The sequence below is a fragment of the Taudactylus pleione genome, unplaced genomic scaffold (assembly GCF_031769625.1).
Source record: "Taudactylus pleione unplaced genomic scaffold, aTauple2 ptg000251l, whole genome shotgun sequence".
In the NCBI taxonomy this organism is placed as follows: domain Eukaryota; kingdom Metazoa; phylum Chordata; class Amphibia; order Anura; family Myobatrachidae; genus Taudactylus; species Taudactylus pleione.
The window spans coordinates 2,639,272-2,655,652 of NW_028284653.1; the positions used below are offsets into that span (position 1 = coordinate 2,639,272).

Genomic DNA, 16,381 nt, shown 5'->3' on the forward strand with positions numbered 1-16,381 from the left:
AAGGATTTTAAAATATAAACTGTCATTATTCAAAAGTTTTATTTTGACACACATACATATACTACGTCACTATTAAAAAAAATCCCCTTTTGAACATTTTAAGCAATTAAAATGCTATATATATTATATAGATCTGTAATCTCTTACCTTGTTAACCGCCATGGAAAGAAAATTATCAAGCAGATATCGTGCCTCTGTTAAAGTGCAGGAACTAATAATGGCAGTTACATCCAATGTATCTCCTTCTTCCTAGACAAAAACAATAAATAATACTATTACATCTGACAGGTAAGAACTATGGTAGGCATTATAATGGATGATGGATAAAAAAAAACTGAATTTATGGCATGAGATTCCACTTGTACAAAATGTCAGAGTGCATCGATGTAGGTTTAAATCATTTCTATTTTTTTACTATGTTGAAATGGAACCATGCTAAGAATGGACATCAGAAGCCTGTCATCAAATTATTGACAAGCTGTTGACATTAAAATCATGTTACTATCGCATCCAAATCATTTGATGGTAGAACCATTGCGATGGTTCGCACATGCCCAAGAGAGACCCCAGGTCGTAACACGGACTGGCTGGGCTTTTAACTACTGTATTTGAGCATCAGGAGACCATCGCTTCCACACCATTCGATTTTTTTCTTTGTACCCCAGCAGGTTTACGGCTTACCTCTGTACCATTTCAGATTATTCATTAGACTTAAATTGCTAAAATTTCAATAAAGACTAAAAACAGGGGGGGGGGGGTTAAACTTTTGGCGTGTGTATATACACACACACACACACACACACACACACACACACACACACACACACATACACACATACACATACACTGAAATGCCAAAAGTCATGGTATAGATGCCTAGTATCGTGTAGGAACCCCTCTAGCCTGGCGAAGTGCAGCAACTCAATGTGACATTGATTCTACAAGTGGATAGATGTGGCATTGATTCCACAAGTGAACAGAAGACCTCTGGAGAGACGTTGACCCATGCTATCTGGATAGCTTCCCACAGCTTCCTGATATTTGTAGGTGCAGGATCTTGAGTATGAATGGAACTCTCCACCACGTCCCATAATTGCTTGATTGTGTTCGTGTCGGGCGAACATGGTGGCCACATCATTCGTCGGAACTCTCCAGAATGCTCTTCGAACCAATTCTGGACAACTTGAGACCGATGACACGGTGCATTATCCTGATGGAATATTTAATCATTATGGGGGTATATGAAGGGTTGCAAATGGTCGTCAGGCAATGCAACACAGCAGTTACCGGTCAATGATGTGTTCAGGCGGACCAGCAGACCCAACCCATGCCACGTGAACACACCCCACAGCAATATGGAACGAACACCAGTCTGCACAGTGTCTTCTTGACAGCAGGGTCAATGGCCTCAGGGGGTATGCGCCACACCCAAACTCTACCATTAACCCGAAACAACTGAAACAGTGACTCATCGGACCACACCACGTTGCCAGTCCTCCAAGTTCCAATTAGCGACGCCACGAGTTCAGGTGAGGTGCAGTGTCTGGTGTCGTAGTATTAACAGGGACACTCTGGTGGTAGGTCTTTTTGTTCCCATATCTCATGAAAGATAAAGAACGCTGCACTGAGCTGTTTGATATGCTTCTGGTACTTCCTGCATTGAATGTGGATGTTATTTGGGCAAGTGTCACATTCTGGCCAGACACCGCTGGTCATGATGATTAAGCAACTGTGCTAGGCCACTGCGCTGTCGACGGCGGGCGGGAATGCCTTCCATAGGGTTCCACAGGATACCTTGGGGTATAGGTGTGACGTCAGTCGCAGGGCACCAAAGAGTTAAGCTTTCAGCCTCCCAGGATGCACTAGGTCCCCCTCCTATACCCCGCCCCCGGGCCAAGGCACCTCAGTTAGTTACCAAGCCATAGGCCGGAGGAGGAGAAGGAAGATCTGGACACATACAAGAATCACATTCTCACCAGAGGGAGACGGAAAACCGGTGACCAGAGCAAAGCCCATCTGCAGCACAGGTGCGACAGGGCGGGAGTCCTGTGGAACCCTATGGACTTCGTAGAAATAGAGATAACAAGGGTAAGTTCTTACCATATCTCATATTTTCTACTTCAGGGTCCATAGGGTATCCACAGGATACCTTGGGGATGTCCCAAAGCAGTATCCTTTAAGGGTGGGGACGCTCCTGTGCAGAAAGGAGAATCCGCTGCCCGAAGGAAGCATCCTGAGAGGCGAAGGTGTCAAACCTGTAATACCTCACGAAGGTATGGACAGAAGACCACGTAGCAGCCTTGCAGATCTGAACTGCCGAGGCACCACGTCGAGCTGCCCACGAAGGACCCACAGACCTAGTGGAATGAGCCTTCAGAGAAGGAGGGACCGGTAGGCCTTCATGAAGATAAGCTTCAGAAATAGCCATACGGATCCAGGCTGCCAAAGTTTGCTTTGAAGCAGGCCAACCCTTTTTACGGAAGCCATAGAGGACAAACAAAACGTCCGACTTCCTAAACGAAGAAGTGCGGTCAACATAAGTCCTTAAGGCCCGCACAACATCCAAAGAGGCCTCACCCACGGAAAGACCCGGTGAGTTAAAGGCCGGAACAACTATTTCCTCGTTAACATGAAACTGGGAAACAACTTTGGGAAGAAACTCGGGCCGAGTGCGGAGCACTGCCCTGTTCCCATAAAAAACCAAGAAAGGGGATCTACAAGAAAGAGCCCCTAACTCAGAAACACGTCTGGCCGAAGCAATGGCCAGAAGGAAAACAGTCTTAGCTGTTAGCCATTTAAGATCCACTGAGCCCAGTGGTTCAAACGGCGGTCCTTGGAGAGCCCTCAGGACCACAGCCAAATCCCAAGGCGCCACAGGTGGAACAAAGGGCGGCTGAATGCGGAGAACACCCTGCATAAAGGTGCGCACATCCGGGATTGTAGCAATCCTACGGTGAAACCAGACAGATAGGGCCGAAACCTGTACCTTCAAAGAAGCAAGGCGAAGCCCATGATCTAGTCCTGCTTGCAGGAAGGCGAGAATCCGAGACAGACGAAACTCCCGCGGTGCATAACCTCTCGGTCGACACCACTGGAAGAACGTATGCCACACGCGATGGTATATCCTCGCGGAAGACGGTTTCCGAGCTCGTAACATGGTACGCACCACAGAGCTGGAAAACCCCCGGGACCTCAGCATGGCCGTCTCAACAGCCACGCCGTCAAAGACAGCCGAGTCAGGTCCGGGTGAAGGCAAGGACCCTGAGACAGAAGGTCCGGTCGTAGCGGCAACCGCAGAGGACTGTCCACGGACAGACCCTGAAGGTCTGAGAACCAGTGCCGTCTGGGCCACGCGGGAGCTATCAACAGGAGCGTCCCTCCTTCCTGTTTGAATTTCCGGATTACCCGTGGAAGAAGGGAGACCGGAGGGAACAGGTATGCGAACCGGAACGTCCACCAGACGGACAGAGCATCCACCAGAGACGCCCCTTCGTCTCTTGTGCGAGACCCGTACACCGGCAACTTGTTGTTGTGCCGGGACGCCATGAGGTCGATTTCTGGAAGACCCCACCTGTCCACCAGTAGTTGAAAAACGTCCGGGTGCAGGGACCATTCCCCCGGATGAACGTCCTGGCGACTTAGAAAGTCCGCCTCCCAATTGAGCACTCCCGGGATGAAGACCGCTGATATGGCCGGAAGATTGCGCTCTGCCCAAACCAGGATCCGAGAGACCTCTACGAGAGCCGCCCGACTGCGAGTTCCTCCTTGCCTGTTTATGTAGGCCACGGTGGTAGCGTTGTCCGACTGGACCTGCACCGGGCGACCCTGGAGAAACCGCTGTGCCTGCTGGAGAGCATTGAAGACCGCACGGAGTTCCAAGATATTTATTGGAAGCTCCGCTTCTGTCGGCGTCCACCTGCCCTGGAACAAGTGTGGACCCGAAACTGCTCCCCAGCCCCGAAGACTGGCGTCCGTTGTCAACAGGACCCAATTTGGAACCCAGAACGGACGTCCCTTGTTGAGGTGGGTCGTCTGTAACCACCACGCAAGGGACAGGCGAACCTCCTGGGTGAGCACAATCGTCTGGGACTTCAGAGACTGAGTCAGCCCGTTCCACTTGGACAGGATCAGGTGCTGCAGAGGTCTGGAGTGAAACTGGGCGTATTCCACCATGTCGAACACCGACACCATGGAGCCCAGTAACCTCATCGCCGAGTGTAAGGACACCCGGCGGCTGTGCAGGCAACTGCGCACCCTTGACTGTAAAGCAGAGATCTTGTCCTCCGTCACGAAGATCCTTTGCTGTCCCGAGTCCAATAAGGCTCCAAGATGCAGAATCCTCCGAGACGGGATTAGAGTGGACTTCTGCCAGTTGATTAGCCAGCCGTGCCGTTGCAGCAGTGCAATGGTCAGGTCCAAGTGGCGTAACAGGAGCTCTGGAGATCCTGCCACCAATAACAGGTCGTCCAAATACGGCAACATGCGGACTCCCTGCAGCCGCAGAGAAGCCGCCATGACCGCCATCACCTTGGTGAAAACACGTGGTGCTGTTGCCAGGCCAAAAGGTAACGCCCGAAACTGGAAGTGGTCGCTGCGGATTGCAAACCTGAGGAACTGTTGATGGCGCAAAAGAATAGGGACATGCAGGTAAGCGTCCTGTATGTCCAATGACACCAAGTAGTCCCCAGGTTCCAGCGCCAGAATGATGGACCGTAGGGTCTCCATCCGAAACTTCGGGACCCGCAAAGACTTGTTGAGTGCTTTGAGGTTGAGAATCGGACGATATGACCCATTGGGTTTCTGTACCAAAAATAGATTTGAATAGAAACCCTGGCCCCTCTGGGAGAATGGAACAGCCACTATAACTCCAGCCTGGAGCATAGTGTGCAATACCTTCCGCAGCTCCGTAGCCTTGTTCCGGTCTGATGGGAGACCCGTGGTGAAGAAGCGAGCCGGGGGTCTGTGCCGGAAGGAGAGGGCGTATCCGTGGGAAACCACCTCCAGAACCCAAGTGTCTGTCGTAGTGGTCGACCAACACTGGGCGAACTGTAGCAGGCGGCCTCCCACCCTGGGATCCCCCAAAGGGAGGCCCGGACCGTCAGGCCGCAGGCTTGTCATCTGGCTTGGGGGCCGGACGTCTGGTACTCCATGCCTGCTTCCGGGGCTTGACCGATTTCTTAGGGCCAGCCTGTCGAGGAAACGACTGTGGTTTGGGCCTGCCCTGGGCCCTAGATGACCGAAAGGACGATGGTCCCGAACCAGAAGGAGCAGCGGCCGACGGGAGACAAGCAGATTTGGCTGCCGCCAGCTTGGCCACAATCTTATCCAGATCCGGACCGAAGAGAACTTCTCCGGTAAACGGCAACGCTTCCAGACCTTTCTTGGAATCTGCGTCCGCCTTCCAGGATCGCAGCCACAAGGTGCGACGAGCAGCCACCGCTGCTGAAGAAATTCTAGACACCAGAGTACTAATGTCTAGAGCCGCCTCGTTGATGTAGGTGGCCGAATCACGGAGATTGCCAATCAACTCCGCCTGTTCGGCCGGACAGTCGGATTCAAAAGAAGCCTCTAATGAATCCGCCCAGCGCTCCATCGCTCTGGCAACCCAGCAAATGGCCATAGCCGGCCGTGCTGCCCCCCCTGCAAGGGAATAAGCGGACTTCAGGCAGATTTCTACCTTGCGGTCCGTAGCATCCTTAAGGGAGGACATGGATGGCATCGGCAATGTGGCACTACGGACAAGACGGGTCACGTGAGAATCCACCTGTGGAGGGGATTCCCACTTAGCAAAATAATTATCCGCGAACGGATAAGCCACCGCCAGGCGTCTCTGCGGCTGGTATCTTTTGCCAGGTTGTTTCCACGCCTCCTCTAAATGGTCCACCAACTGACCCGAAAGAGGAAAGACTGTGGCATCGCCCTTCACATCTTTGAAAAAGGCATACTTAGATTTAGCCGCTGGGGGAACTTCGTCCTCAATCACCAAGGCTGTGCGGACCGCCCGAATAAGTCCAGGAATATATACTTTCGACTTAGCATCAGCGTCCTTAGTATGGAGAGGTTCCTGATCGTAAGGATCCAGAATCTCCCCATCATCAGACGTCCCTTCGTCAACCTCATAAGGAGCGGACAGAGACGCCACCGGCCTTTTATGAGGCCGCATCACAGACTCCCCTTGCAACACATCCGACAAGTGCTGTACAGAACTCGTCAGGGAGTTAACCCACGCTGGCTCCTGAGAACCCGGGAGCGGGGAAATAGGGAGACTGTGGGGTACCACCAATTGTCGTGGGAACCCCTGCATGGGTGACGACACCACAGACTGCTGGGACAAACCCATCGGAGTAAACGCGGGCTGCGGAGCTAACTGGCCCACTAAAGCTGTTAACGCCTGAGCGAAACAAGCCCAGGGCGGCTCCTGTACCGGTGCTGTAACCGTAATAGGCCGCGCCATGGACAAACACTGCCGGCAAAGGCCCTCCGCGCTACCCTCCCCCTCCGCTAACGGTACTTTGCACGTGGTACACTGTAGCCGGAGGGGAAAATCACTTTCAGACATGATGGCACCACGTATGTGACCTCTCTCACCAATTAAGTATTAAATAGGCGAGAGACCACCCTGCAGCACCGCACCGCAAGGGCTTTAGCAGAAGAACAGGGATAGTAATAAAGCTGACAGTTTAGAGAAGAAAAGTTACAGGCAGCGCTAGCACAGTCACATACAATGCAGAGAAATAACAATTCCTGCACTAACAGCGCTGATTACTCAACTACACAGACACAGGGCCTGGTAGGACACAGCGCTGCATACACAGACCTGAGCCACAGCGGAGGAGAGGTATGCGGGGGGACCCAGACCACGATGCTTCCGTCCAGCGCTTCCAGCAGCGTTCACCATGCGTTCTGGAGAAGATGGCCGCCGAGGAGCAGAGAGGAGGCTGGCCTGGGGGAGGAGCGCTGCCACAGGACCAGTCGGCAGCATGCAGAGAGGGCTGTGTGCAGCGGGGGAGGCGCCGGCTGTGAGACAGGGAAGGCGCGCTCCCCTGGCATGCATTTAACCCCTGGGACGCCGCAGCGCTACCACTCTGCTGCGGTCCGCTGTCCCAGGGGGTAGTGGAAGCGCAGGTTGGTCGCCTGGCTCCACGCTGCAGCCAGTCCCCAGGGAGCCCCCTGCCTGGGGACTTAGGACCATGTGATCAGCGGGGACCCACCGCGGGACCCCGCTGCTTACCTCTGTCCCCCTTGAATCCGGCCATGGTCCGGAGCATCTGGGGTCACCGCTAGCTGTGACCCCAGACGCCCACCAGCATCCCCGGATCAGTACCGGCGTTCTGGTACCGGTGGGGTGTAGGGAAGACAGCATGGACGTCAGGACTGACAGTCCATGCTGTTCATCCAGATGTGCAGCCACAGCTGCATGAAGAAAAAGCTTCAGGGGCTCTTCTAGCCCCCACTCCAACAGGTGCACCCGACTCCGGCCGGGCACCAAACTAAACTGAGGTGCCTTGGCCCGGGGGCGGGGTATAGGAGGGGGACCTAGTGCATCCTGGGAGGCTGAAAGCTTAACTCTTTGGTGCCCTGCGACTGACGTCACACCTATACCCCAAGGTATCCTGTGGATACCCTATGGACCCTGAAGTAGAAAATAAAAGTTTGGGACATCAAACATTGCACTCATCTCCTACAAAAGACACTGGGAAAAACACTAGACAAGACTAGATAATACCAGGAAATGGAGTGGGGCAACTTTTATTCCAGTATCATTCCTCTTGCAGAGCAGAGATTCCCAACTGGGGTTCCGTGAACCAATTGGAGGTGTTCCACCAAGGACTTGACACAACGGTTCAACAGATTACCACCAGTTCGGGATTACTCCAGACAGCGCAGAAACCCGCCAGACTGTTTGGACGGGCGGTAATACTAGACAGTACATCTCCGGGAATCAACACACAGCCTAATGTGGCAGCAGCAGTTGCAAGCTTGAAAGACTCTGAACAGCAACTTTGCCCCGGTCGCTGCAGCATTACTGACAGTAGGGAAACATGTGCAGCTCTCCCTCTTCCCAAAAAGACAGAATGAAATCAAGGATGCAGTCCATTATCAGGTGAACTTGTAGACCTGGAGGAATAATTGTTCAATATTATATATATGATGTGTGTGCAAAAAGTTTCTGGATGTGCAGTACACAGGGAAGAGTAAACACAATCTGACTGGTTGTGAACTGTAATCTCTGACTAAAGTGAAATTTCAGGGCACAGAACCATATATAAGCCGCACTGTACACCGAAGAAGTCAGCTTGTTCACTTCCTTCAAGAAACTCATTATAAAGGCTCAACAGAGGCCACTGGAGCCATGATCTTCTGCAACTGCAAGAGTGGTATGTGACGGCAGGACAGTTTTGACCAACTGTGAACTTCTTTTGGAGAGGAAGCACCGTCCTGGACTGTCTTTGAGTGGTTTGCTGAATTTCGGTGTGGGAGAAGATCCCAGGAAGACGAGGAGCACTGCAGCCAACCTCTGCCCGCCATAGTTGAGGTGAATGCCGGAATGACAGTGGCCCAGTTAGAGAAAGATATAGGCATTTCATCAGGATCCATTCGCTCAATACTCCATGAAACAATTGGTCTGAGCAAGGTTTCTGCACGTTGGATGCCCCATCAGCTCCCTCGAGTGCCGAAGGTGGCTAGGGTGACTTGGAGCCACAACATGATGGCCAAATTTGATGGCAGTCGCTCAAACTGTGTGTGAGAGATCATCAGTGGTGATGTATCTTGGATCTACAGTTTCGACCCTGAGACCAAACAACAGTCAGCCCCAGTGGACCCCAGTTAAAGGTGGGCCATCACAGAAGTTCTGATGTGAGCGCAGTGTGACCAAGCAGATAGTGGCTGTCTTTGTAGCCAACACTGGTCATATAGCTACCGTACCACTTGTGTAGCAGCACACAGTCACTGGGGACTAGTACGCAAACCAATGCCTGCCGCAAATGCTGGAAACCATTTACAGACAGCGTCCAAGAACTAAAGCTCGTGGTGTCCTTCTCCATCATGACAATGCACCTGCCCATAAGTCCAGGAAAGTGGTGAATTTTCTAGCCCATGAACACACCCAGAAGCTTGGTCATCTGCCATACAGTCCAGACCTGCCCCCCTGCGACTTGCTTGTGTTCCCACAAATCAAGCACAAGATGCCTGGGATTCAATTTGAGTCACTGGAAGCTGCAGTGGAGACCTTCATCCACCATGTAGAAAACATTTAAATTTTGGCAGAAAATTCTTCTGAGGTTCCCTAGATATCCGAGGTTCCCTAGATATCAATGGTTCAAGATGGCAAATTTAAAAGGCTTCTTCCCTTGTGGAATACGCAAAATATGTCCTTTCACAGAAAAGGGCTCCCTGATAATATATAGGCAAGACTAAAGCTTATGTAGCATCTGAAATTAGTATTAACCAATATAGGATGGCATTTAAGTACATCTGTTTCCCTTGCATGTGTTTATCTACAAGTTTCAATGCATTTTAAGCTTTACTGTAAGTTTTACAAATGTATATGAGAATATCAATTGTACTGACAACTTTAATCAACCAGCTATATGGATAATAAATACCTTGGCCTCCTCCATCTGCATAATACTGGCCTGACAGTCAGATATGCTGTCATTAATGTAGTCAATATTTGCACTCAGTGACTCAATTTCTTCATTCAAGTTGTTAATATTTTTGTCAATATCTCCATTTTCCTTTATAATTCGGTCCCTTTTCCTTGAAACCTTTTCTTTCCTTTTTGTGAGCTCCTCACGTTGCTGTTATGGGAAATGGAACAAACATAATAAACCACAGTACATAAGCCATATGCAGCATTTATCGAAGAAAAATTAAATTTACATAAGTTAAGGGGTTTCTCAATTACATAAAACATTTACCCCATCTTGCAAATGGTCTAGATTATTATAGATCCCCGGCTTACATTTAATTGTATATCCTTTCAAAAACCCGATTTACATCTGCAAATAACGAGATTATTTATATAATTTCAAGTCATGCCAATGTACTTAGCCTTCGTTTGTTGCAGATACATATAGATTTGCAACAAAAAGGATAAGAAATGGCAACAATGGTGTACTGCCTTGTATACATAAAGTCCATTTGCAGATGTGTCCTCATACATCTAGCCTCAATATGCCAGCTTGCCTGGCGTGAGTCAGCCACCAGGTCTTATGAGACTGGCATTTTTTTTGTGCCTTTTTTTACCAATGCGATGTGACTAGGACGCACCAGCAGACTGTGCTGATTCATTTTCATATGCGACACTTGTATATCTGTGTGCTCCTGAGTCCGTATAGGAGCCACAACGGAACTTGGAATGAAAAAAGCTGCGGCTGCTACATTGTAGCATCTTGTATACAGATTCAAAGACTCATAGGCTCTCAGATATACTGTACAAGTGTTGCATATCAAATTAATCAGCTCAGCCTGCTGGTGTGTCCTAGTCGCAACACATTACAACAGACGCATTTTCGGAGAAAAAAAGAAGCCTAACGCTAGCAGAGTCTCATGGGACCTGGCATGCCGAGAGGGGCTTTTTAGCGCTACTGCAGCAAAGATGTACAAGGACACATCTGTTGTATACTGCAGTGCAGCTCGTAGCATGGAAAATAATATATTAACAAATCATTGGTCTATTTCGATTTTGTTTGTAATATGTTGTTATAGTTGCTTGTAAATAAAGCCAACATAAGGATATTTGGATTAAAAAAAAAAGAATAAAACATTTTATTAACTTCAGCCTCTATAACTGAAGATCAGGGTACATGATTTAACTCAGTCATTAATTTCAGTCATGTCTAAATCATAGATGTGAGCGTACAACTCTGTTGCAGCCTGCATAGTAATTTCCACCCTAATGTGCTCTCAAACGTAACACTTATAAGTCTATGTAGTGTGCATTAGATAACCAAGGAAACCATTCCTATGAAGACAAAGGCAATATCATTGGAAAGATTAGTCTAAAATTAAATATATATATATATATATATATATATATATATATATATGGGTTGACGTAAAATGTGTCATTTATCTGAAGAACCTTTAACTAATACAGTGCCTAAATGAGAAGGTATATTTTGTCAAAAATGTTGTTATTTTCTATAATAAAGACACTTCAATAAAAAACAAGAGAAGACAAGCAACTGACTGAAGCAGCCCCAAATTCAGAAATCAGTTCTTCTAAATCTGTGTTTAGGGCGGAGATGTCTAGCTACCTGGCTTCAGATGAAAGGTACTGTATATGTTCTGAATGTGAGAAGATTGTGGGCATCATCTGAGGAACCATTTTTTTTTTTAATTTAAGTTAATTAAAATAAAAAAAATTGTTCTCTTTCTTTAAATGTGTATTATATTGGGCCATCAATTACAAAAGGCAGCATTTTACCTTCAGTAACCGGTTCATGTCATATTCCATATTGGAGATAGTCATCCTCTGCATTACGATGTCTGAGATCCTGCGCTCCAGTGACTGCCATTTCTGCCTGGCTGCTTTTGAAGTGTAAATGCTTGATCCCTTCCTTTGATGTTTTTTTCTGAGAATAAAATAGTGTGCATGTTCAGGTATAACATTTGTTTTGTTAGCAAGTCCACATCAATAGTAGTCAGCTATTCAACAAAAGTAAAAAAAAAAAAATGCATTCCAGAAAGTATATATCGCTACATCTTAATTAAGCGGAACTCATTATAATTATCCCATGCTGCTGTGATATTACTATCCATCCTCCCACTCCTACTGTTCTCAGCTGGGGATTGTGAACATTTTGCAATAACTACTGTACCTTCATTATGTTTCCAATTCTGTAGTTAGCACTTGTAATTAAAAATAAATACCCATGCTTCTTGCACTAACTATATTAATGAGATTACTTTTGCTGCTGTGCTGAACTTTCATAACAAATCTATAAAAGTAGCACAGGACTCAACAAATGAAGTGATGAGATTTACAAAAATCTGTACAAATTATTAAGTAGTCCATAAAAACAGATTTGAAGCATTCATCATATAATTGGAAATTGCTAACATAAATTCTGCATTTGTTGCTATGAGTGTAAGTTATATCACCAGTGCAAAATAAGAAAGGTGTAAAGCAGCAGGTAGCAAGAAAAGTAGCTTTTAAAACAGACAGACAATTACATATTATGGAGATTAAATGAATGTATGTAGCTTTATATGCCTATAAAAGCATTTCCAATTTTGTTCAATTATGTCTGTATGAAAAGAAATCAGTGGTTTACCTTGTTCCATTTAAAGCATTAGACGTTGCAGGCTGGACTCTAGCAATAGGGATTCTAGGCCTCTGTTGTCCTCCGATTTTACCTGAATCATTATCTTCCATAACATGATCAGAAACAGTTTCTGGTAAGCTTATTTTACGGGTCACCCTCCCAGCCACTTTATCAGACATAGGTTTTACTTGTCGCCGAAGAGCAGTGACCTATTGATAGGAGATCACAGTACTTAAACTAGTGAACACTCTATGTAATGAGTATCATAGACATAGAAATATATTCTTAAATCACTGTAATTGCCTCCATAAATAGTTTTTACCTCTTCATTTTTCCGCCGAAGTATTAATTCTTGCTGTCTTTTCTGGGATTCTAGAGTTCTTAGCTGACTCTGCAATACAACACCGATTTACCATGATATTCACAATTATTTACAAAAATTAAAAATTCAAGTGTACAAATCAGCATGCTTGTGTAGCAATAGTCCAAAATCAAGGATAATTTGATATACAGTTTATATGGCTGATCTACCATCTTTAAGCTCGCATTGGCCACCTGCTAGACATCTGTACAAGCAGCTTCAGTGGATAAAGGTGTCAATTGTAAAAGCATGAAGAGAGCTCTGCACTGGGAGGGCACTATTGAAAGAAAAATGTTGTCCTATATTTCATAAGCTGGGTACACACGTAGCAATTTTTTGAACAATGTGCCAAATTCCGACGGATCAGAACGACAAATCGTTGAAATCGTGCACTGTGTACCCACCATGTCGGGCAATGAGCGCTCCTGTGGGGTCGTCAGCCGCATTGTGCAGCTCAACCTCACGATGCGACTGACAACCCCATGCAAGCGGGATGCGGCAGGGATCGACATGTCGGGCATCAGATTGTCTAATGTGTACCGGAAGCCCGATAAGTCGGCCCATCGGTGGAGGGGTCAGCAGTTGCATCACTGGGTACACACATTGTTTACTGTGTACCCAACATAAGTGTTTTGATTTTTTTTAGAATTGCAAGTCTTAAAAAAATATATATATATCACAATAAAAGTATTTCAAGAACTTGATCTATTGAGGTTCCCCTCTTAACTCTTCATCTTCTTCATTTAACTTTAACAAAATTTTCTCCGTTTACCCTGTAACTGAAGTTTTATGTGACCATAGAATTTTGCATTATTTTAGGGGCTAAAGTAATATCACATCATAAATTATTTCAAACTGTGAATGAAAAAAAAACATAAGTGTAATAAGGGAAGCATAGAGGACTTTAGAGGTGAAGTATCTTAAGGCGGCAGATTTTTGACAAAAAAGCTCCTCATAGTCCTTCCTGCTTTTAGAGCAACCAAAGTTTCTCTATAAGAAAGAGTCCAAAAAAAAACCCCCCACCAAACATAAAAGGAAGATAAAGTTGGAACAATGGAGAAGTGGCGCTGCAAAAGGTAAAAAAAAAGTTTATCGGTTTATTTATACACTTCAGTACTAAAAAACAATTTGGCATGTTTCTCAGTGCACAAGTTACTTAATCATTAAATAAATTGCTAAATGATCTTTCAGTGACTATTGTATCAATAGCTTGTGGTAGCTGATGCAACTAATGCTGGCCATACACGCTGCAATTATCGGGACGATCCGCCCGATATCGGCGGATCTCCGCGATAATTGTAGCGTGGGGGGCGCGACCGAGGGTTAAATATTGCTCGGTCGGGCATGCTGGATTGTCCAGCATGCCCATCCGATGCGATTTTACCCAGTAAACTGTCGGCCGCATCGGGCAGTGTATGCCCAGCGCAGCCGACAGACAGACATTTCCTGTGTTCCTTCCTACGGAAGGAACAGGGAAATGTCTCCTCCCCCGGGGGCGGAAGCGCGGATGTCGGGCTATACACTGAGATTTCTCTCACAGTGTATGCCGCGGACATCTGCGGCTGGCAGCCGGCCAGATTAAATGTCTGTCGGTCTGACAGACATTTTATCTGGCAGTGTATGCCAAGCATAAGTAAGAATCTATAGTTTACATTTGTAACACTTCTTCCTGAAATATGTATTGTATAATCATATAACACACATTTAGATTTCATAAACTTTAACACAGCTATTTTTCATTTTTATTAATATCACTACTTGGAGACACCACAGAGTGGGGATTTGTCATATAGGTGCTTGTGTATTATAATACCCATGGATATGTGCTTCCCTTATTAATTATGCAATATTTCCAATGCAGGTTTGGTGTGTCAGATGAATATCTCACCTGTATGGTTATATTCTTTGTAGCCTCTGTGGACTTTTATGGTGAATACTTATTGTCCTTCATTGTAAAATATATTATCGCCATACATAAAGACTAACTCGCTGAATGGTCAGTAAGTCCAATACATTAGTGCTGGAAGGTAGAGAATATTATAGACTTAGATGCCCTTTTGTAGCACCGATATTCGCTCCTACCACAAGCGTACTGGAAACCGTTCCCACTAGCCACACTATTGACATATAATAACTTTTTCAGCTGCGTCCTGCTGACATTCGAATCTTACCAGTAATATTTAGGTATTTTCTGCTGGTAAGGATTGCAAATTGCATTTAATTAAGTGGAATTCAACTTGAACTCTTGCAATTAGCATAGAACCAATAGGCTTTTTAGGCGGTGAATACTAAGACATTTAAACCACACATTTAGTTGCTGAAAGATCATTAAGCAGATTATTTTCTAATTAAGTAATAGATGTTTTTATTACGTGTATAAATAAACGGAAATTTTTTTTTTCTAACCTACAGATTCAGCACCATTTTTGCATTGTTCCAACTTTTAATTCTAAGTACTGCAAAGGGGGTGGAGGGTAGGCTAAAGAATGGTACTAAAGGACAGCGTGGCCAGTAAACTATCCTTACGCCATTAAAGGAAAACAAGCAATAGCACTGTTATGCTGATTACATTATGGATTGTGAGGTTATATGACAGTTTTGGAACATTACTATGGCTCTTATTTTACAGGTTGCTAAAGCTGGCCACACACTAGACCAACTTTCATCCAACCAGCCAACTAATTGATTGGTTGGAATGAAAATCTGGTAACGTATGGGAGTAACTGATGATCAGCAATTTGCTCCTAAATGTCAGAAAACAGATGAAAATGGTAGTCAGACAAGTATGTTAAATGTTTGATCAAAACAATTTGTTCAAACGACAGTTTTTAGTCCATTTTCCGGCGTTTGGCAGCAAATTGCTTATTGTCATTTGCTTTCATCCCTTACTAGGTTTTCATTCTAACCAATCAACTAGTTGGATGGTTGAATGTAAGTTGGTCTAGTGTGTGGCCAGCTTAAGACTAGGGTCCCTTGTGACCCACTTGTACTCCTGCTGAATAAACCCCTGAAGTCGTCGTACCAAAACTCAGATTAAATAATAATGCATATTTGTAAAGATGCCAAAGTAGTGAGCGAATAAAAAACCCTATGTCCTACATGTTTAGTTTTGGTATATCACCTCCATGGTGTCTATCGCAGAGTTGCTCCATAACATAATACTGATCTATCACAAAATCTGAGGACCCCAGTTATTGTTCTCATAACTCATCCACTCCTGGCATTTGTTACATTTTAACCTCCTTCAATAAGTTGTAAATGACTGAATACCTGCGTGACTGTAGTATGGTCCCTGCCATACCCATGCCTTCCACCTTCCTTTCCTTCCTCTATTATAAATATTATGTGCAGCACTTTATATCTTCATTCCATACATCTTTTTGTTTTCTTATCTTCACTAATGGTCTAGTACTCCTCTCTCATTGCATAATATTGTATTTTGGTTCTCTCCCTAACATTCTCAAAGATCACTACAACCTCTATTGTCTGTATTACATGCATTGGAATCATTCCTTACTATGCAATGTTACTGCTACAACAATACATAAAAAGTTTAAAAAAAAAAAACAACAACAACAGCTGCATTACAGCATAACATAAGCAAAATTATAGATCAAAGTGAGAAATGTTCGAATCCCATCCAGCATGGGAAAAAATGGACATGTGGATACTATCTTGCCTCAAGATAATAAAAAGTGGGGAGTAACCACAAAGAAAAAAAACATACAACATCCAGAAAACATCC

The 16,381-nt window shown here is 45.7% G+C and overlaps 1 protein-coding gene across 10 annotated transcripts in view; it reads right to left on the bottom strand.

The window, feature by feature from the left end:
• The window catches only part of KIF21A (kinesin family member 21A), a 172,540-nt gene that overhangs the window by 36,807 nt on the left and 119,352 nt on the right, over positions 1-16,381 (bottom strand). For all 10 annotated transcript variants that reach the window (XM_088480186.1, XM_088480185.1, XM_088480188.1 and 7 more), the window contains 5 exons: positions 12,598-12,666; positions 12,285-12,484; positions 11,435-11,582; positions 9,609-9,803; positions 148-249 (listed from right to left, as the gene is read on the bottom strand). In XM_088480186.1, the coding sequence (XP_088336312.1) occupies positions 148-249; positions 9,609-9,803; positions 11,435-11,582; positions 12,285-12,484; positions 12,598-12,666 (714 nt within the window). The remainder of the gene's footprint in view (positions 1-147; positions 250-9,608; positions 9,804-11,434; positions 11,583-12,284; positions 12,485-12,597; positions 12,667-16,381) is intronic.